This window comes from Puma concolor, chromosome D2, assembly GCF_028749965.1.
Source record: "Puma concolor isolate L17-30 chromosome D2, mPumCon1.1.hap2, whole genome shotgun sequence".
Lineage (NCBI taxonomy): Eukaryota > Metazoa > Chordata > Mammalia > Carnivora > Felidae > Puma > Puma concolor.
In genome coordinates this window covers 12,958,700-12,981,381 of record NC_141677.1, presented here as the reverse complement: position 1 = coordinate 12,981,381, position 22,682 = coordinate 12,958,700, and the positions used below count along the sequence as shown (strand labels likewise).

At 38.2% G+C, this 22,682-nt stretch overlaps 1 protein-coding gene across 10 annotated transcripts in view; it reads right to left on the bottom strand.

The window, feature by feature from the left end:
- Positions 1-22,682, bottom strand: part of LYST (lysosomal trafficking regulator) — a 194,302-nt gene that overhangs the window by 45,372 nt on the left and 126,248 nt on the right. For 7 of the 10 annotated variants that reach the window (XM_086679617.1, XM_086679619.1, XM_086679615.1 and 4 more), the window contains 10 exons: positions 22,261-22,452; positions 19,646-19,824; positions 17,785-17,991; positions 11,033-11,209; positions 10,200-10,276; positions 9,866-10,054; positions 7,047-7,192; positions 6,862-6,961; positions 5,599-5,660; positions 3,675-3,730 (listed from right to left, as the gene is read on the bottom strand). In XM_086679617.1, the coding sequence (XP_086535743.1) occupies positions 3,675-3,730; positions 5,599-5,660; positions 6,862-6,961; positions 7,047-7,192; positions 9,866-10,054; positions 10,200-10,276; positions 11,033-11,209; positions 17,785-17,991; positions 19,646-19,824; positions 22,261-22,452 (1,385 nt within the window). The remainder of the gene's footprint in view (positions 1-3,674; positions 3,731-5,598; positions 5,661-6,861; positions 6,962-7,046; positions 7,193-9,865; positions 10,055-10,199; positions 10,277-11,032; positions 11,210-17,784; positions 17,992-19,645; positions 19,825-22,260; positions 22,453-22,682) is intronic. The other 3 variants (XM_086679621.1, XM_025915077.2, XM_086679623.1) reach the window with 2 other exon arrangements.

Genomic DNA, 22,682 nt, shown 5'->3' with positions numbered 1-22,682 from the left:
TAATAACTGTAGAGCCAATACTGAATACGTTATTCTTAACCGAAGTCCACAGTTTGCACTAGGGTTCAGTCTTGGTGTTATGGTCCCATGGGTTTTGACTAATGTTTACTGAAATGCGTCCACCCTTACAGGATCGTACAGAGTTCCCTTGTGCCCCACCTACTCACCTGCCCCTCCCCCTCAGGCTCCTGGCAGTCACTGATCTTTTTACCATCTCATAGCTTTCCCTTCGCAGAATGTCACGTGGTTAGAATCACACAACATGTAATCTTTTCAGACAGACTTCTTTTAAAGCTGAGCTTGCGGGACATAAGGGAAAGTGAAATCCCCAGGAGCCAAAAATAACAAGGAATTTGAAAAACAGCAGTGAGGTAGAAGGGATACTGGGGTAGGCTGGCTGTGTGTCCACATGCACACGCACGGTATGCACACACCCCAGCTTTAGAAACTTAGTGACTTAGGTTAACATCCACTTGAAGAAAGCAGATGAGGCCTGGGAGTTCTCTGGATCAGAGTATGGAAGTGAACGTACTTCATTCAAATATCTAAAACCATTAAGGGACATTTTCCTGATGACAGACAAACACACGTGTCCATCAGTAAAGAGGAATAAGCAGGAGCCTGTCTCTTCTGGCCCGGGGACCGGGTGAAGAATAGAAAACAAGCCTCTCCCTGAAAATTCACATGTGGGTCTGCCCTCCCTCACATGGGTCTGGGTTAAAATGAGCCTAAGGGCATGGCCTGGGAGCTCCCCAGCGATGACACATAGTTCCCATGCCTCTGAACCTTCCTGGAAAGGCAAAGCACTCTCCTGCAAATTCAGCCCCATTGACTAAGCTCACAGATCAGCACGCACCAAGTAGCTATGTTCCTCTCCTATGTGGTCAGCAGAAGGAAGGAAAAGATAAGTGGCCACCAGAAGGCTGGATCTCCCTGACAGCATTGATCCTAGCCTCCCTCAACAGATCTCTACATTTTAGAATGAGGGGTTAGGGGCCATAGGTCCCATACTTTTTTTTTTTTTTTTTAATGTTTATTTATTTTTGAGAGAGAAAGACAGAATGTGAGTGGGGGAGGGGCAGAGAGATAGGGAGATACAGAATCCGAAGCAGGCTCCAGGCTCTGAGCTGTCAGCACAGAGCCGACGTGGGAATGGAACTCAGGAACTGTGAGATCATGACCTGAGCTGAAGTCGGCCACCCAACCAACTGAGCCACCTAGGCACCTCCATAGGTCCCATATTTTTTTTATCATCACTGGGCCCTTCTCAAAGTACAAAATGAAGAAAACTTTTAAAACAATTTGTCTGAATCTTTTGTAAATTGCAGTTGAATGTGTGAATTATGTTACTGAATGCTTTTAATAGAAAAATCATGGTAAAAGCTCCTACCAAAGTTTAAAACTAGTTAGGATTTATCACATCAAATTAACCTGCATCCGAGGTTGGTTTGTTTTCATCAATTTTCCCTTTTGGAAAACTGCATTGACTTTCTCTGTTGTGTTGGAACAGGGGCTCAGAGCTAAATTTAGAAAGCAATTGCAATGACTACCTTATCCCAGGCTCTTCATCCTTCTAAAATCTTATTTGAAATTTTTAAAATTTGAATTGCTCTGTTGCATGTGTGCTATACTATTGTGCTAGATCCCAACTGACTTTTAGAAGTAGGGGTAGTAGGTAATTACAAATGAAATTAAACTCTTTAATGAAAATGTAATATTCTCATATATAAAACTGAATTCCTTCTTATTGTGCTTCCATATCCGTTCATTCATTCAGTTCAGCAGATGTTAATTAAGCGTCTACGAGCAAGGTGCTCTGCTAAGTGCTCTGCACGAACTACATCTGTGTAAGATGAAAAGGGGGCACAAGATACTTGTACAAACATTTAAAAGGCAAGACAGCAGGGGCGCCTGGGTGGCTCAGTCGGTTAAGTGTCCGACTTTGGCTCAGGTCATGATCTCAATGTTCTTGAGTTTGAGCCCCGTGTCGAACTCTGTGCGGACAGCTCAGAGCCTGGAGCCTGCTTGGGATTCTGTTCTCCCTCTCTCTCTGCCCCTCCCCTGCCTGTGCTCTTTCTCTGTCTCAAAACTGAATACACATTAAAAATATACATTAAAAAAATAAAATAAAATGCAAGACAGCAAATGTCACATAGAAAGTAGAAACAAATATTATAAAAGCAGAGGAAAGAAGGATCTTTCAAACTATTAAAAAACAAGAGTATTTTTAGGAGAGTTTTAAAAGGGGGAAAGGTCATCTTTTGGATCCAGAAAAGTGTTGGCTCGTGTATCAACTATTAAGTTCCCTGGTTGCTAAAAAGAGACACCTTGAAAAATAATGTGACCATACTTTTACTAGCTGGGATAAATGCTGTGGCAATTGCTACATAAATCACACTAAAGAATGCCTACTCAATTTTGGGGGCTATATTAAATATTTTCATGACTTTTTTCATATTATTTATTTTACAGCAAAATTTTATGTTTTAGCTCATTATTTTTTGAAATAAAATATGTATTCACTATTAAACCACATGTATTCTTATTTAGTGTATCTTTAGGAATTCCTGGTCTTAGAAATTTTCTGAAACAAAAAGCCTATTTCTCTTACTACGGGGATCTCTAAACAATATTTTATTTTATTTTTTTTTTTAATTTTTTTTTTTCAACGTTTTTATTTATTTTTGGGACAGAGAGAGACAGAGCATGAACGGGGGAGGGGCAGAGAGAGAGGGAGACACAGAATCGGTCTAAACAATATTTTAATGGTCTACAAACTGATTCAGATGGATAAAAATATGTGTATATATATATATATATACACATATATATATGTATACATATATATAAATATATATATACACACACACAAAATATGTGAGCTAAGAGTCATTTCTGTAATTTTCTGATTAATATCAGTACTTCCAGTAGAATGAAAATTATGATACCAAGACATGTGACTATCAGGATTAGTTGAGTTATTCAATTATACAACATTTTCCTTTCTTTGTGAAGGTAAATACATTTGATAGTGAATTGGGAGTGGCAGGGAGTAGTTTTTTGTTGCTGCTGAGAACAGGGATAGAAGGAATAAATTAAATAAATTAATTAAAATAATAGGAGCACTTTATTGTTTTCATTTTCATTTTATTTTTTAAAATAGTTTTTAAAGTTTTTCTTTTAATTCCAGTTCATTGCCATACAATGTTACAATTAGGTCCAGGTGTACGATATACTAATTCAACTGTCCCCTACAGCCCCTGTGCCCGTCTCAGGTGCCCTCCTTAATCCCCATCCCCTGTTTCCCCCATCCCCCCCCACCCCCCACCTCCCCTCTGGTGCCATCAGTTTGTTCTCCATAGTTAAGAGTCTGTTTCTTGGTTTGTCTCTCTCTCTCTCTCTTTTTCCCCTTTGCTCGCTGTTTTAACAGGAGCACATTAGAATCTAAATCATAATACTAACTGCTATGAGGTCAGACTGTAAGCCAGAGGAGATGGTATGGTCTTTTTAAAAATATCTTTAAAAGAAAAAAGTTTGGAATTAAGACCAATCTGCACACCAGAGTGACAATATATGAACTCTCCTAGTTCTACCTGTTTGCCAGTTATAACAAATTTATACATTTTGGGAATTTGTCTAGGTTTATATAGGTGCAAACTTAAGCCTCTACTCACCGAACTTTCAACTGTATCAGAAGCATTATCTTCCACAAAATACATTCCACATTTACCTATAGAAAGTAATGGGATATGAGTTTAAAACTATATGTGCACTATTATCATTTTTGATTACAAATATGACCTCTGGAGTCAATCGGCCTGAATTAAAATCCCAACACCCAGAAACAGTTCCTGTCACTCAATAAATATATATTTTTTAATGTTTATTTTTGAGAGACAGAGAGAGACAGAGCATGAGCGAGGGAGGGGCAGAGAGAGAGGGAGACACAGAATCTGAAGCAGGCTCTAGTTTCTGCGCTGTCAGCACACAGAGCCTGATGCGGGGCTCGAATTCATGAACTGGGAGATCATGATCTGAGCTGAAGTCAAATGCTTAACTGACTGAGCCACCCAGGCGCCCTTCAATAAATATTTTTTAATGGTATCCATGAGATTTTGGGCAAGTTGTTTAACTTCTTTGTGTCTTTACTTAATAAAAAAAAAGGGGGTGTGGGGTGCTTGGGTGGCTCAGTTAAGCGTCTGACTCCTGATTTCGGCTCAGGACATGATCTCATGGTGGGGAGATCAAGCCCCGTGTCAGGTTCTGTGCTGACGGTGTGGAGCCTACTTGGGATTCTTTCTCTCCCTCTTGCTCTGCACCTTCCCTGCCCGCACTCACACACACACGTATGTTCTCTCTCTCAAATCAAAACAAAACAAAAACCCCTAAAATAATTTTTTAAAAGAGGGGTGGAGGAAGAGGACTTTATTTCACAGGGTTAAAGTGGGAATTAAATTAGAATGTATGTAAAATGCTTATAACGGTGTTTGGCACTCAGTGTTAAAAAAATGTTGGCCATTTATTATTGCTACTCTTCTTATATGACTAATACATTCATTTTATTTTCTCACACATTAACTGAAGTCAACTTGTAAACAAATTTTCTAGTCTAAGAGGAAGACTTAATTTTTATTTAAACACTCAATAGGGCAGAACAGACCTTAGAAGACGGCCCCCAGTTGTCTCTGCTTTACAGGCTGGCTGTGTTAGCACATGTCCCTACACCACGTATCCAAATGGTGGGAATTTCTCTGGGGCTCCGCCCTGTGTGCCGGTCACCCGTGAGCACTGAGCACTGTTGGCTCAGAGAAGGGAATCACTTGCATCCCTGTGACCACAGTGCTTAGTCCTGGCCAGCCTGAAGCTCTGCATGTTGAGCCTTGGAGGCTGTAGCTTCAGTCTACGACTCTCAAATTGGAGGGTACATCAGAATTGCTGGAGGGCTCATGAAATGCAGATTTCTGGGGGTGCCAGAGAGTTTCTGACTCCATAGGTGTGGGCCGGGGCCCAAGAATGAGCACTTCTAAGAAGTTCCCATGTGATGCTGATGTTCCTGGCCTGTAGTATACAAATTAGTTCTTTAAGGGAACAGAGATCTAGTGGTACAACTTTATTCCTTCATATCTTGAGGAAAAGATTTCTCTTTGAATGTAATCATACAGATATCCAAGGATTGACAACCTTGGCCTTTCTCTCAGAAGCAAATAGGGAGTATAAATTATGAACTATCTCAAGGTGGATGTATTTCTTATGCACAGGTGTATCTTTTAAAACAGCAGGCATGTGAGTATATCAATAATTCCTCACTTTAAAAATCAAAATTTATATATAATAAAAGGAATGTTTAAATACAAAAATGTGTACTTATGAAAAAAGTCAACTTTATAAAAATTAAAAGGCTATTCATGTGCTTTTTAGAAAATAAGATTGCCACTTCCTGACATTTGTAAGTCATATAATGTTAAGGCAAAATTACTGATGTGATGTTAGAGAGAGTTTATTTGATTCAATGGCATTCTGCCAAACAATGCTTCAAATTGTCTAAGAATAAAATAAGGCAGGGTGAATATGTGTAAAACTCTTCAAAATGTGACTTACCTAGTAACAGCTCACCAGCTGTCTCTCTAGATGGTGCAACACTGATACATCTTCGATTCACTCTGTCAAAACATATATAAAATTACTATGATTAAATGTTTTGACCAATTTTAGAAAGTATATAGTATAAGCTTTATTTATCTAGTTAAAGATTTCAGCCCAGCACACTAGAGTTTCAAAAGCATGAGACGTCTTGCCTAAACCCACATGAAAATATTATCTTGTATTTTAACATTCTGGTAGAGGAGAAAATGAAATTTTTAGAGAAGGCTCGGAATTCCTGTGCCATGTATACAGGATATAGGCATTCAGTTTTTTAGGAGAAACTTTAATATTTTGTATTTTCTAGTAATTATGCAAACATTGGGTCATGCCTCTGGTATTTCAAACACATGAAAGCATCCTAGTATTCTAGGAAAAACGGGATTTAGACTCAGAAAAGTTCTTCTCCTCTTTAGACAAGGAACTCACCTCCTTCGAATCTCAGGTTTTCATCTAATAAACGGGCAGGCAAATTATCATTAGTGTCATAATGATAACCTGTCGTTAACATACAAGGACCCATTTAATACTCAACAATACTCCGGTACTTTGGGCATTATTCCCTTCCTCATGTAACAGATACGGACATGGACACAGGAAGGCTAAGTAACTTGCCCAAGATCAGACATCTAGTAAGACGAGGAACTAAAATTTGGACCTTCAGTCACCGTTAGATGGCGTCATGCGGAAACCATACCCATTTCACAGAGACCTTAGGACCAGTCAACTGCCAAGATACACACGTGCAGACAAGGGCCAGAGCACGGTGACTGAAGCCCAGTGAGTCCTCGCCATCGAGGATGTCTTTTCCTTTTGGATTTTAGCCATTCGACTGTGTCCTCTCTTGAGCCATATTTAGGGCCTTTCCTAAAACCCCAGCAATTATCTAAAACAAATATTACACAAACACTACAATAAACTATTTAAAAAAATTTTTTTTAATGTTTTATTTATTTTTGAGAGAGAGAGAGAAAGAGAGACAGAGCGTGAGCAGGTGAGGGGCAGAGAGAGAGGGAGACACAGAATCCGAAGCAGGCTCCAGGCTCTGAGCTGTCAGCACAGAGCCCAATGTGGGGCTCAAACCCATGAACCGTGAGATCATGACCTGAGCTGAAATCAGAGCTTAACTGACTGAGCCACCCAGGCGCCCCTACAATAAACGATTAAAGTCTTTCTGACTCCTTCAACAAAAGAGAGAACATCTTATGGATTCACACTTACCTTATAGACTCACTTGCAGCTTTGTCTTTTACCGTCGAGGAGAAAGAAGAGTGAGTTTTATCTTCAAACAGGAAAGAGAGTGGTGGTTTGACCACATCTGCTAAGGAAAAAAGTAGGTATTATCTTTATCTGATAACTATAGTTATCTGCTACATTTGGATGCTGAGTCAAGAAGTCATTTTTACCTTCTGATTTCTGTCTATCCCGAAGGAGATACTTATTTGGAATAGTTAAGTAACATCTCTGCAAACGTCTCCTCTCTCGATTTGGTCCTTCTGTTGGATCCAGTTGCCAGGAAGTTGGATAGTACAGGGGATCATACCAGGCCACTCTGCAAGGGGAAATAAAAAAATGTTTTAAGTGGCAATCTATAGTACTTGGAGCTGTAAATAAAATCATTACAGAAATTAAATAATCAAAAGTGATCCATTCAGTTAAAACCCTCAACTGGTCACGTAATTAGACTAGGAAGTGCATAAACATAGACAATAGAATAAAATAGAAAGCATAGACAATAGAATAATATAAAAAGTAAATGTCCTTCTGCTCCTGAACCCCGGCCTTCTAGTCCCTGCCTGGAGGCACACTCTGCCACTAGTTTCTTGTTCCTCATAAATTTTTAAAAAGATATATCATGACTACTCTCCTTTAGCAACATGTATGCTTTAGCAATACATTGGACTTAATATGGCTAAAGAAAAAAATCCATTTCCAAGTTAAGTTTCTATATTTCCCATTTTTCCTACTATCTAACAAATAAATTGGTTCATTTTTGTAGTACAAGCCATATTTCTTAAGATGTTTTAAAAAAGTTAATATTTTATTTTAATTTTTAATAAAAAATATTTAATTATTTTGAGAGAGAGAGTGCACTTGGGTGCATATGCGAGTGGGGGAGGGGCAGAGAGAGAGAGAGACAGAGACAGAGACAGAGAGAGAGGGAATCCTAAGCAGGCTTCGCACTGTCAGTGCAGACCCAATGTGGGGCGTGAGCTTGCAAACTGTGAGATCATGACCTGACCCCAAATCATGAGTTGGACACTTAACCAACTGAGCTACCCAGTCGCCCTCAAAATAAGTTAATATTTTAAATGAAAAGATAGAGAACCGTATTGAATATATTTTCAGAAATAGATAAGAGAAAAAAAAATCACCCTTAATCCTACTACCCTAAACATACCACTTTCTGGTAGAAATTATTTTTTTTCATTTTTAAAAATTGCAGTTATAAGTATTACATATATACATTTCTATACTCTTTCTTCTTTCACTGGACATACTTTAATCTTTATTGTCACCATTGAAAATGGCTGACTAACGCATGGAGGGGGTGCATCATAATGTATTTAGCAATTTTACCATTGTTATATACTTGTTTCCAGTTCATTCACTAGCATAAACAATGCAGAGATGAAAACCTTTACATTTACTGCCTTTATATATTTTGAATATTTTCCTTAGGACAGAATCACCAAAATAGGATAACTGGAGCTAGAAATAAAATGGTTACAGGATTCCTGATACATGCTGTCAAAGTGTGCAAAGCCACCGGACCTCTGACCATGGGCTACGATATACATTTCTTCCTGCTCTGGGTATTAGCACCTAAAAAACTTTATAACAGAAAAGGTAAAATATGGCTTGTACCATATTTTATGGTAAGATGGTAATATTTCAAGGTTTTAAAAAATCAAATTAGTCTCTGGCCACATGGAATATTTTCCTGTTTATTAATTCTATTTGTCTCATGTAGAAAAGTGTAATCACATCTTTTGCTCAAACTTTTCAGATCTTACAATTTACTTTTAAGTTGGCATGAATTTTTAAAACCATAAAAATATTAACTCTGTGGGGGTACCTGGATGGCTCTGTAAGTTAAACATCTGACTTCAGCTCAGGTCACGATCTCATGGCTCGTGTGTTTCGAGCCCCACATCAGGCTCTGCGCTAACAGTGTGGAGCATGCTTGGGATTCTCTCTCTCTCCCTCTCTCTCTGCCCCTTCTGTGCTCTCTCTCTCTCTCTTAAAATAAGTAAACTTACAAAAAAGTAAAAAAAAAGTTAATTCTGATTTGCTGAAAATAAATTTTCATTTTGTTGCTGTTGTTATAGTTATTAAATACACTGGAAAAAATTAAAGCTCAAATCTATTTTTTTTTTTTAACATTTATTTATTTTTGAGAGACAGAGTGAAATAGAGCATTAGCGGGGGAGGGGGAGAGAGAGAGAAGGGGGACACAGAATCCAAAGTAGGCTCCAGGCTCTGAGCTGTCAGCACACAGCCCGATGCGGGGCTCAAACTCACGGACCTTGAGATCATGACCTGAGCTGAAGTTGGTCATTTAACTGACTCAGCCACCCAGGTGCCCCTCAAATCTATTTGTTTCTTCTTGGTAGTTTGTTCTATTGTGTTTGAGCTTAAAAAGTTTCCATCTATTGGAGTTGATAAATGCCCTATTTTCTCCCACTTTATAAACTTAATGAATTGAATTCTTTTGCTCACCTGGAATTTTCTTTAGTGTATAATGTTTAGTCCATTTTAGCACCCCAAGTCATGCTAACCAGTTATCTTAACCAAATTTAGAGAACACCTTAATTTTCCTCTTTTCATGATCTGTGATGCATCGTCTAAGTTTTATTATTAAAGTCTTACCTAGAAAAAGATCTATTTCCCAACTATCCCGTTTCAGTGATTTCTCTATTCTCCTGCAAAGGTTATATTTTAAAATTAAAGTCAACATGTAGATTTTATTATCTGGAAGAGCTAATGCCTCGCTTTCTCAGTATCCCTGCCCACCCGCCCCCGCCTTGTCCCTAAGAATTAAAAAAAAAAAAAATATTCTTACAGGATTATATATAGATTTCATTATTTCTTGATGAAAGAAATCACAAGTGATTAAACAGAAAATATTTCAACTAATGAAATAATGCTGTGAACGTTTATTCTGAAATGGAAATAGCGTCTGCCATCACCACAGAAAACAACAAAGGCCCACTCTGCTTACCTATCATGCGTCAGCTGTTGGATAAGCTCCTGCCAGTGTCTGCTGGCACTCAGATCTACCTTGTACATGCCTCTGATATGCTGGATCACCTTTTTCCTCTCAATTCCCTGGGACAGAGATACTGCCTGGGTGATATCTGCAGCGATCTTAGATATATCCTTTGATTTTGAATCCAGACGCTGAAAGAGACTAAATAAACAAGCGAGGCTGCTCGTAAGTGAAGCCTAAGTGGGACGTTAAGGAGCTATGGAAGCAGGATACTTGAAAACTAAAAGTACGTGTGAAGTCTAGTGGATTCAGAAAGGCATGACTTTTAGAACACATAAAATCCTACCTTTGTTGGTTATTGTTAACTGTTTTCTGCCAGGTGTCTTTATTCGTACCTTCTTCAGTTTCATATTTCTTTTGTTCCTAAAAGATTTGGATAATAATATGCAATATAAAACTAATTGTTTATCATTTAACACTGGCACAAAGGTCAACAAACTAATTTCATTTTTTATTTTTTTTAATGTTTATTTATTTTTGAGAGAGCATGAGCAGGGGAGGGCCGGGAGGGGGGGCGGAGAGAGAGAGAGGGAGACACAGAATCCGAAGTAGGTTCCAGGCTCTGTCAGCACAGAGCCTGACGTGGGGCTCGAACCCACGAACTGCGAGATTATGACCTGAGCTGAAGTCGGATGCCCAACCGACGGAGCCATCCAGGTGCCCCCCAACAAACTAATTTTAAAACCAAGTTAATAAAGGAAAAAAATAATGTCCCCAGGAGACCAGAATATTAAAATACAATAGCCACAAAAATAATTTGATAATTTCCCTTTGCTTCTACACAATCTGGGGCACAGATATTGGGGTGGGAGAATTAAATGGGCTGCCAGACCTAATGCCCAGGTGCTTGCTTCCTTATTTGTTTTGAGGCGGATGCTTCAACTTGCTCGTCACTATAAAAATCTTTCCTTCACCGAAAGCTACCGAAAAGGGATGAGGATGACAACAGAGGATAAAACACTCCTTGCAATAGCCTATTTATTCTCTCATAATAAAAAAACATCATTTCAATAAAATTCATCATAAATGATATTCCACAATAAAAAAAATCTTTCACTCTTTCACTACATTCATTGGGATCTCCTTAGAAAACCGGGTCTTATGATTTCACTGACTCACCTCTTTGATCATTTTGATAAGGTCTGCTTTTGTTGTTGCACTGGGAGGGAGATACTTATGACCACACAGTTTTAGAGCATTCATAAGCAATTCCGCTGAGCCTAGTTCTTCTTCAGTCAATTCATCTTGGTGATTATGTATCAACTCTGACAAATACAAAACTAACTTGGCTCCATGCTTTAAGAAAAAGAAACACTTTTTTAAGTCATACAGTATTTTTATTTCTTACATTTAAATTGTTTCATAGTGGTTAAGTTAAATTATATACTAGATTTATTTGGTGGCATTGGGTTTGAATAAAGAAGCTGCAAGAGACATGTTGGGGACAATTGAAAAAATTTGGTTATGCATTGAAAATATGATGACATGAGGGTGTAAGCTAATTTTGTTAGGTACGATGATGTTATGGTTATGTAAGAAAATGTCTCTTGAAAAAGATTTCTGTAATTTACTTTAAAATACTTCAAAACAGAAATGATGTCAATATGATAAAAATACTACCAATTGTTAAATCTAAGTGATGGCTATATATTAATACTCATTATCCTATTCTCCATTTTTCTTATGATATTTGAAAATTTTCATTGTAAAAGGTAAAAGAAAAAAGAAAGAAAAAGAAAAGAAGTAAGAAAAGAAGGAAAAGAAAAACAAGCAAATGAGCTTTGGGGGAAAATTTTTTGGAGGGGATTTGCTAAAGAAATATAGGAAATAATCTTGGGATAAAGGAAAATATTTCTTAGTTTTCAGAGAAAAAAAATGAACTGGAAGGGAAACTCTCCTCTGAACCTTCAGGTAAGAGAATTATGCTTATTTATTCTTTCTGCTTTGATTTCTGGTTGGTAGAAAAGAAGTTGGTGAAACTTCCAGAACAAAACCCGTTTTTGGATTAGCTTCTAAGTACTCATTACTCCCTAAGGGACACAAAGGTGAAAAACTCTAAAACCAGTGAGACCTCAGCACTCAGTGGTCTGTGCATGTCCAGAGAAGGGTTGATCTAGGCCAGTCTTTTATGAACTGCCCTATAACCGAAATGAGAATGTTACTCAAGGTAATGACAACTGTCTTTCGTAAACCTACACCTATTTTAAGTGGCCTTCCATGCTATAGATCTTACACCTAACTGTTATGTGTACACTATGTGTTATTTCAACATTAATTATGCCAACAAGTGAAACATGCAGAATTTTACTTTTTACAAATTTACACTGATACAAATACTACATTTGGCTTTATGACATTTTAAACTGTGAACAGTATTAAATGTCAACAAATGAACTTGAGAACTCTTACATTGTGGGTGATATTTAAATTAACACACTGAATCGCCTCGTGTCATTTCCCAAAAAACATAAGATGAACATATGCGATGATGGAAATAGCAACGCTCATTTTAATGCAACATTTTAATTTAGTCAGGAGACAGCTGCTACCTGACCAAAAGAGAAAAAAGAACAGACACTCTACGAGTAAAAGGCCAGAAGAGTTGGCAAATAAAGAGAAATAGTAAATGGCTAGACTATTTTCATATGTGTGTCTTAAAGGTAATGCTCTTCACGTAATCTAAAAATAGTTTAGTTCGGGGCACCCGGGTGGCTCGGTCGGTTAAGCGTCCGACTTCGGCTCAGGTCATGATCTCACAGTCCGTGAGTTTGAGCCCTGCGTCGGGCTCTGTGCTGACAGCTCAGAGCCTGGAGCCTGTTTCAGATTCTGTGTTTCCCTCTCTCTCTGCCCCTCCCCTTTTCATGCTCTGTCTCTCCCTGTCTCAAAAATAAATAAACATTAAAAAAAAATTTTTTTTAATAAAAATAGTTTAGTTCAGTATTCAGTGACATTCTCAAATCACCTTGAAAAACTATAAAAAATGTTTTTATTCATCCTGAATATCCAAAAAAAACCACATAATTTTCTTAGACACTTAAGGTGTTTCTAGAATCTCATGCTAACACCTGATCAATAATTTATTGATTGTAGTTCCTGGGTCTAGAAAAGGTGTTATTAGGGATGGATGCAAAAAAGGAAAAATCTTGTTTTCAGCCCTCAAAATACTGATTTAAGGAAATGAATCTATCAAACACAAATCCTTAGAAAATAATAAAACACTAAAATATGTGAAATAAAATTTTCCGGGATGTGTCTAAGAAGGAAGAGCTCTGAATGGACTGAAGAAAGGGGGGAAGGTTTTGAAGGTGGGGCAAGGGCGACGGGCATATGGAGAAATTGACAGACGGGTATACAGACGGACAAGGAGAGGAGGGAAGGTCCTTCGTGCTGAGCGGACAGCACGAATAGAGCAGCATGTCAGTAAGGATACATAGGATGGGCAGAGGTTACAAGAGACAAAGATGAGCTGATATTAAAAGAGGAGGAGCTACAGACTGAGGAATTAATCAGACTCAAGTAATAACGACAGGAGAGAGGCGTTGGGCTTTAAAAATCAAGCAAATTCCAAATGGAGCTTGTAGGCAGCTCTAAAAGGCACAAGAAGGTCCCTAAACACTGTTATGAAATGATCTCTGTGAGGTATTGTTTAAAGGGCAGAAGAGTGTGCATAGTTCGCTATCTTTCTTTGTGTTGAGAAGGGGGGATGATATATACACCGTGTCTGTGTGTACACCCTCTCTGAATGTGCCATGTTTCAGCTTTGATTTTGGAACCAGATAGACATTTCACATAATTAAAAACGAAGCTGAACAAATAAAACCCAATGGAATCCCTAAAAATAGAAAACCAATGGGAAAAAAAAAGAACATCACTAGTTAGGTGAAGTTGGTGGCATAATCGAATAGAGAAAATTATTTGAAGTGCTTTTACAATACCGTATTTTCATGGTACACTAAGGACAAGAGAATCATGAAGAATTCTTAATCTGCATTCACTGGGCTTGTTATTAGTGAAAATGTTGGTCATCTTATTTTGAAAACGTTATATATACAGAGCAAAAAAGATAGAGCAAGTAAGTATCCTGATGGCCTCAGGAATCAAGAGTATCCACATTAATAAAAGGAAATACAAATACAAAATTCAAGGAAATGTGAAAATATCAGTATGAACTCATGATTCATTTTTCTTTCTAAAAAGATATGTATTTCCTAGCTTTGTCCTAGCTGAGAAGAAATGACAACCAAGCAGAAATGAAGGTACTTAGTCCCCAGATTTGTAATTTCTAAAACATTTTTAATGCTATTCTTTTTTTTTTTTTAATTTTTTTCCTTAATGTTTATTTATTTCTGAGACAGAGAGAGACAGAACATGAGCGGGGAAGGGGTAGAGAGAGAGGGAGACACAGAATCAGAAGCAGGCTCCAGGCTCTGAGCTGTCAGCACAGAGCACGACATGGGGCTCCAACTCATGAACAGTGAGATCATGACTTGAGCAGAAGCCAGATACTTAACTGACTGAGCCACCCAGGTACCCCTAGATTTGTTATTTCTAAATACCATTATCTCATGAAAAGGAAACAGAGGCTTCTTGGGGAGAAGTCTGCTTCCAGATCTGGGAAGGAATGTGCAAGATGAGTCAGGACATTCTTGTGTTCCAGAAAGCAAAGAAGTTAATCACATTGACTTGATAAAAATTGAAAAGGCTATGTTAAAAAAAACACAACAACTTGAATCTACAGAGGTGTTAATTTGAATATCAAATGGAATAATAACTGGAAAGGTTTGAAACTACTCATAACATGTATGAAAAATACCTGATTTCATAATGACACCTCAAAAATAAAAACAAAGACAAAAACTGGAGGTTGTTAGGGCACCAACTCATTATTCTAAAAATTAATAAACAGGGAAAAGAAACAAGCTTTTACCTGGCCCTTCCGACAGACTACATTTTGGGGTCGCCAAATAGATGATAAGAGAATATCCCTCCCTACAGAAGAATTAGTGCTAAGAGATGCTGGTGGAATGAGAAACCCTGAGAGATCACGATTTTACAACTCCTAACAGAAAAGTGGATCTTGGCAACGATCATCAGTGGCAGCTAAAACTATTAGGTTAAAGATTGAGGGTGAACTTTATAATGAATGGATCAGGCTGACAACGTCTGGAAAACCAGGGCAACTAGACATTCTCTGTCTCCTGCTATGCTGTAATGGAAAATGCAAAGTACTCTTAATAAAGTAGTCTTTTAAAAAAACAAACACAAAACCAAATATGAAATCAAGAGCAGGAATCTAGTCAAGCATCCAAACCGGTATCCTAAAGGATACAATCAGCTAAATCCAGAATATGGGAAATTCTACAAAAATGACCCAGTTTCATTAACATAAATGACATTTTAAAAAATGGTTGGGGACGGTAACCACCATGGATTAAAAAGATTTAACATACTTCAAACAAATACTTTATGTGGGCTGGCCTTGTCTGGATCCATAATCCAGCAAACTATTACAAAAATTCTAAGAAAATTGGGAAAATTTAATCATTGAGTATTAGATTATTCAATTAGATTACTGTTAGAATGGATTATTGGATGTGATAAATTAAAAAAAATTTTTTTTAATGTTTTTTTATTTTGGGATGGGGGTAGGGGCAGAGAAAGAGACACACAGAATCCGAAGCAGGCTCCAGGCTCTGAGCTGTCAGCACCAAGCCCGAAGTGGGACTTGAACGCACGAACCGCAAGATCATGGCCTGAGCAGAAGTCGGACACTTAACCAACTGACCCACCCAGTCGCCCCTTGAGTTGTGACAAATTTTTTAAAAGTCCTTATCAATCAGAGATGTAAAGGTAAAGGTATTCACAGGTGAAATGATTTGATACCTGAAATTTATTTCAAAGCACTACAATGAAAAATTAAAGTTCGGTAATGGTCATGTGGGTCTCTGATTTCTCCCAACTTTTAGGTATGTTTGAAAGTTTCTATAATAATCTTAAAAACCAGGTAAAATAATGTGGTCTTGAGGTGGACAGGAGGTTATTGTAAGGATCTGAGCACAAGAGGTGGAAGTTTGAATTAGGATGAAGCGGGAAGAAAATAGTTAAAGACACAACTAAATAAATGACTGGTCTTGGTGATGAAATGGATTCAAGGGAGAGGAAAAACTCAACCGTGGTTCCAAGCTGAACTTCATGAAGACACCACTGACAGAGATGATGCAACAGAAAAGGGGAACGGGGGTGGGGGAAGGAGGACTGTCAACTCCCGGGCTGTGTTTTGACGGATGGTAACTCTGTGGAGTATAAAGGCTTGAAGGAACATCACTGCGAATTCTCCACTGAAGGAGACTGTGGGCTGGATGTGCTTTTGCCTTGGGAGAGGGAAGACAATGCCCTGAGGGCATGTGAGAGAATCTTAGCATTGGAAAGAACAGGTAAAAGCACCACTTCAAAACTATAACCTTTTGGTTCTTGATATATGAGTTTCCCAGGTAGTAAAAGGGATACCTGTCTGTATGTAGCATCGATTACTGTATTTATAGGTGTACAATTTAATACAGTAAAGCATACAGACATTAAGTGTTCATTTCCGAGTTTTGACAACTGCATACATCCATTTAACCACCACCCCAAATAAGATATAGTACATTTTTATTGCCCCAGAAAGTCTCCTAATGCCTCTTTCCAATCAACTCATTCTCCCTTCCCCTTCCTGACAGACACAACTACTGTCCTGAATTCTGTCACATTATCTTCATTTTGCCTGTTCTTGGACTTCATATGAACAGAATCACAGAAATGTGGGCTTTTTTGTATTTGGTTGCCCTCTTAGTCCATACAATGTCTTTGAGCTTCACTCATAATGGTAGGTGTATCCGTAGTTGGTTTCTTCTTATTGCTGTATAAAGTCTTTTATATAAATATATCACAATTTGGTTATACATTCTCTTGTTGATTGACAAGTTTGCGGCTTTTAGTAAAAAGGCTGACATGAATATTCTTATACAAGTCTTTTTATGGACATATGTTTTCATTTCTCTTAGGTAAATATCTAAAAATGAAATTTTAGGGTCACAGGTTAAATGTATGTTTAATTTTATAAGAAACTGCTGAACAGCTCTTTAAAATGGTTGTACCATTTAAACTCTCCATCTATCACTCTTTAAGTGTTAGAATTTATAGACTGAAATTCTTTTAAGTATGTCAATTTTGATCATTCCAAATGATCAACACATTTTTAAAAATTTTAACTTACTGCAAGTATTTTTGGAAATATACCATATATACTATTGTTTGAGCTACTCCATTTAGATGTTTCATGGATAATATAATGCTTTTAAAAAGAGAACACAAAGAAAACATTTGAAGATTTAGTAACAAACCACAAAGCATCTTTTAAGAGCTTAGATACAGAATTTCTTAATTTAAGCACTGAAATAAGGAATGGGAAAGAAACAGGGAGGTCAGTCTAAGTTTGGCATAGAGTAGCTGAAGAAAGATCTCAGGGATACTTGTTTGGTAAGAAAACCATATTTAGGCATGAAAATAGTTTAATGTCAGTTCTTGTTTTGAACAATTTTATATTTCACTACTATGGTTTTTTTTTAATGTTTATTTATTTTTTGAGAGACAGAGAGAGAGAGAAAGAGAGACAGACAGAACATGAGCAGGGGAGGGGAAGAGAGAGGGAGACACAGAATCCTAAGCAGGCTCCAGGCTCTGGGCTGTCAGCACAGAGCCCGACGCGGGGCTCAAACCCACCAACCATGAAATCATGACCTGAGCAGAAGTCGGACGCTCAACCGACTGAGCCACCCAGGCGCCCCTATTTCACCGCTAGTTTTTACTTACGAAGTACTGAGATAACTTACTTGCAGGGATGGACTAAGACAGTCTCGCAGTATTTCCTGATGATTTGGTTCACGAACTATTTCGAAAATTTGCTTTCTCTCTTGAGAAGAGTGGGCTGGTGACACAATATGGACCAGGAGTCGGCCAAGCTGCATTCTGAAGGTTTCCTTACAAGACCATAAGATTTTAGTCCACTGCTGCTTGGAACCACTGGTTTTACCTGAACCCTTCAAGCAAAACAAGAATGCATTAGGATCAGACTTCCTAAGCAATAATATACTGACCTCTCAGAGCCCTAAAGAAGATCATGGGACATGTTTTTTTGTAGATGTTTTTTTTTAGTAGTCAAAATTAGAATGACACATACATCCCTACAAACGGGTGGTTATACTAACATTTATAACAGCAGTGCTCAAAACAGCCAAGAGGTGGAAACAATCCAAATGCCCACCGATGGATGAATGGATAAACAAAACGTAATATAGACATAGAATGAATATTATTAAGCCTTAAAAAGGAATGAAATTCTGACACATGCTTCAACATGAGCTTGAAAATACCACGCTAAATGAAATAGCCACACACAAAAGGACAAATATTGTCTGAAATATTGTAACTTATATGAGGTGTCTAGAAAGTTAAATTCATAGAAACAGAAAGTTTAACAGTCGTTATCAGGGGCTGGGGGAGGGGTTATGAGGAGCTGTTGTTTAATGGGTACAGAGCAGTTTGGGATAATAAAAGTTTCGGAGATGGACAGTGGTAATAATTGCACAACAATGTGAATGCACTTACCACTAATGAATTGTACCTTTAAGAATGGTTAAAATAGGAAACTGTATATCACTTGTATTTTTTTTAAAAAGAGAGAGATAGATTAAGAAGCTAAAGTCATTTAAATTACCTAGGGCTTAGAAGTTAAAAAAAAAAAAAAAGAACCATCAAAAGAACAATAGATTGACTGATTTTACAATATGAAAGAGAAAGATTCATTATAAAGAATATTAAAATACTGAGTAAAACGGTCGCAAACTGACAACTACATATAAACTGACCATCAATATGACCATCAATGTTCCTTGACAAATAACCAGACAAGCTGCTTCGACTGTGGCCCATTGGAGGCTAACCTGATCCTGATCAAATCTCCTCTATCTGGTTTAAAACTGGAATCAGGGGGCGCCTGGGTGGCTCAGTCGGTTGAGCATCTGACTTCAGCTCGGGTCATGATCTCACAGCCTGTGAGTTCGAGCCCCGCGTCGGGCCCTGTGCTGACAGCTCAGAGCCTGGAGCCTGTTTCAGATTCTGTGTCTCCCTCTCTCTCTGACCCTCCCCCGTTCATGCTCTGTCCCTCTCTGTCTCAAAAATAAACGCTAAAAAAACAAAACAAAACAAAACAAAAAAAAAACCAAAAAACAAACAACTGGAATCAGTACATTTCAGAATTTATTCTGAGTTTTGGAGCTGGCTCTCCAATTACCCCCAGTCCTGAGGGCCCCGGGTAAATCATTTGGCTCTAAATAAAACCTGCAGACACCCCAATCTAGTTTAGATTTAGAGACTGGCAGAATCACGATTTATGAGTTCCGCTAGAATAAGATTGGCTTTCGGTATCTCTAAAGTGTACAGACTGATTTTTCCCCTGGGGTCGAGCGTATGTAGCCCACAGAAACCTAAGCGTGTCAGTGATGAATGGAGCCTGATACTTGTTAGCATCCTCTATACAATTGTGAAGGTGTCAGATATGTGTAAGCCAAGACATAACCTTCCTAGTAATTCATAATAATAATAATAATAATAATAATTCAAGAGTAAGCAGACACATAAAACACCTACTCCTTTTGTGTAAATGAACACGTCCCATGCAATTAATTTACTTACAATAGATATTTTGAATCCTTCTACCAGATATGTGAATATCTCCTTCTGAAATGGATTGAAAATGGAAGGCTGTTCCTGATGAACATTTTCTTCAGAAATTTCAGTCTGGGAAACCGAGGTCTTGCTTTGAGTCGCATTTTCTGGAGTACTCAAAATGTCAATAATGTCTGGATTAAACTCTTTGAATTAAAGGAAAAATAAAAAATTAGATAACTAGCCATTACAAACGGTAAAAATATTCTATGGAATCACCAATTCCATTGTCACTATATAAATGTGCAGCGAGTGTATTAGACGTAGAAGATACAATATTCTAGAGAAAGTAAATTCATCAAAAACAATGTAGAAATTTAAACCTACGTAAGTCATACAATTCTGAACTAAATATTTACTTTACTAATGAAGATGATTTAAACTGTGAAATTATTAAAGCTCCGAGGTTCTTGTACAAACCAAACATAATGACCACGTGATATTTACATTAGTTGGATGTGCAGAGCCATTTCAGTGCATGTGCTGTACCATTAAATCTGAGCATGTGATAAAAATGGTACAATTTCAGAGTTTAGCCTGGGATCCGGTTGCCCCAAGTACAAATTAGAAAAGTTAAGAAGAAGAGCCTTATTTGTATGTATTATGCTTTTCTAGTGATGAACAATTACTGTGTTCTTCTTCCTGTTTTCTTGGGGTTACTTGAACATTTTTTTTGAATTCCATTTTGACGTATCGATAGTGCTTTTGAGGGTATCTCTCTGCATGGCTTTTTAGTGGTTACTGTAGGTATTCTGTTTTATAAATAAATACAAAAATCAGCAGCCCCTAGAGAAAAATGCAAATTGAAACCACAATGTGGTATCACTAGACATCTATCAGAATAGCGAAAATTAAAAATTGTGACAATTCCAAATACTGGTTAACGGTGTGAAGAAAAATGCATCACTCATACATTGCCAGTGGGAATATAAAATTTGACAGTCATTCTGAAACATTTGGCAGCTTCTTAACAAAAACACAGCACACAACCTCCCTTATTGCAGGAGAACGGAGACTTACACTCACACAAGAACCTGCATGTAACTGTTTCTAGCAGCTGGCTTTATTTGTGGTAACTAAAAACTGGAAAGCAGCCCTGATGGTCTTTCAAAAGGTGAATGGCTAGGCAAACTCCAGTATGTCTGTACTATGGAAAACTACTCAGCAAAACACAGAAGCAACAAACTGCTGACACGTGCAGAAGCCGGGATGACTCTCCAGAGAATCACCCTAAGTGAAAATAGCCAGTCCTAAAAGGCCACATACTGGATGATTCTATTTATGTAAAATTCTTGAAATGATAAAAAATAAATGGAGAAGAGATTAGAGGTTGCCAGGGACTAAGGAAGGGGTAGAGGTGGGAGCAAAGCGGGTGTGGCTATTAAAAAAGCGACAGGGGTGCTGGGTGGCTCAGTAGGTTAAGCATTGACTTCTTGGTTTCTGCTCAGGTCATGATCTTGTGGTTCTTGCTCTTCTCATGGGTTTCAGCTCCACATCGGGCTCTGTGCTAGCAGCACAGAGCCTGCTTGATTCTCTCTCTCTTCTCTCTCTCTCTCTGCCCCTCCCCTGCTCATGCTCTCCCTCCCTCCCTCTCTAAATAAATAAATAAACTTCAAAAAACCGCCACAAAACAAAAGGCAACAGAAGCACTTGCATGTGACAGAAATGTTCACCTTCTTGACTGTATCAATGTCTATATCCTGGTCATGACCCTCAACTCTAATTTGGCAGAACCCACTGGGGGAACTGGATAAAGGGGATATGGGATCTCTCTGCAATATTTTTAATAATGGTATGTGAATCTACCATTATCTCAAAGAAAAGTTACGAAAATATATTGGAGGTGCTGTCCTGTTTTAAACTCAATGGTCACTCTAGGCCTGCATTTAACACATTAAGAAGTAGACTTGTATTCAAGACTATTAGTTCCAAATAAATTCTTTAAAAAAATTTGTTTAAAGTTTATTTATTTTTGAGAGAGAGAGAGAGAGATCAGAGAGAGAGAGAGAGAGAGAGAGAGAGAGACACTGAGCATGAGTAGGGGAGGGGCAGAGAGGGAGACACTGAATCCAAAACAGGCTCCAGGCTCTGAGCTGTCAGCACAGAGCCTGATGCAGGTCTTGAACCCATGAACTGCAAGATCATGACCTGAGCTGAAGTCGGATGCTTAACCAACTGAGCCACCCAGGCACCCTGCAAATGCATTCTTTTAATAGTGTAAATGTTACGAATGAAAAAATGAATGCTGTTGAGAATTTTGAGACCTCATCAGTTTTCTCTTAAATTATTTCCCTTTTTTTGTTTTTTAATTTTTTTTTCAACGTTTTTATTTATTTTTGGGATAGAGAGAGACAGAGCATGAACGGGGGAGGGGCAGAGAGAGAGGGAGACACAGAATCGGAAACAGGCTCCAGGCTCCGAGCCATCAGCCCAGAGCCTGACGCGGGGCTCGAACTCACGGACCGCGAGATCGTGACCTGGCTGAAGTCAGACGCTTAACCAACTGCGCCACCCAGGCGCCCCAAATTATTTCCCTTTTAAGTGCATATGTGAGCAAGCACATATTCATCCTCTAGTCCCACCTTGATAAATAATCCTGTTAACTGCTAAGATGGTGAGCCTCTGTAGTCTCTGAGCAAGCTCTGTCTCAGATGCCTGCACGGGGTTCTCCTGGCTCATTCTCCGTTGCATCATCACATGCAGTTCATCGCTTGCCACTGAGCGCATTTTCATCAGGAGAGAGTCGGTCTGAGCAAGGGGAAATTTTCGAGCACCTTCAAGTATATAAATTAAAAACATCAAATGCCAGAGTTAACAGGGATCAAGGAAATTATTTTTGCTGCAACGTTTTGATTAGTGGACCATGAAATAAATCTTCACTAATACAAAGGAAAGAGCATGATTCAGAGAAAGTGACGTTTCTCCCTCGTTAAAGAAATGCAACAGTACTTCTGATTTCAAAGTCCAAATCAGAATATTGAAGCTAGGGACATAGCTTAATGGG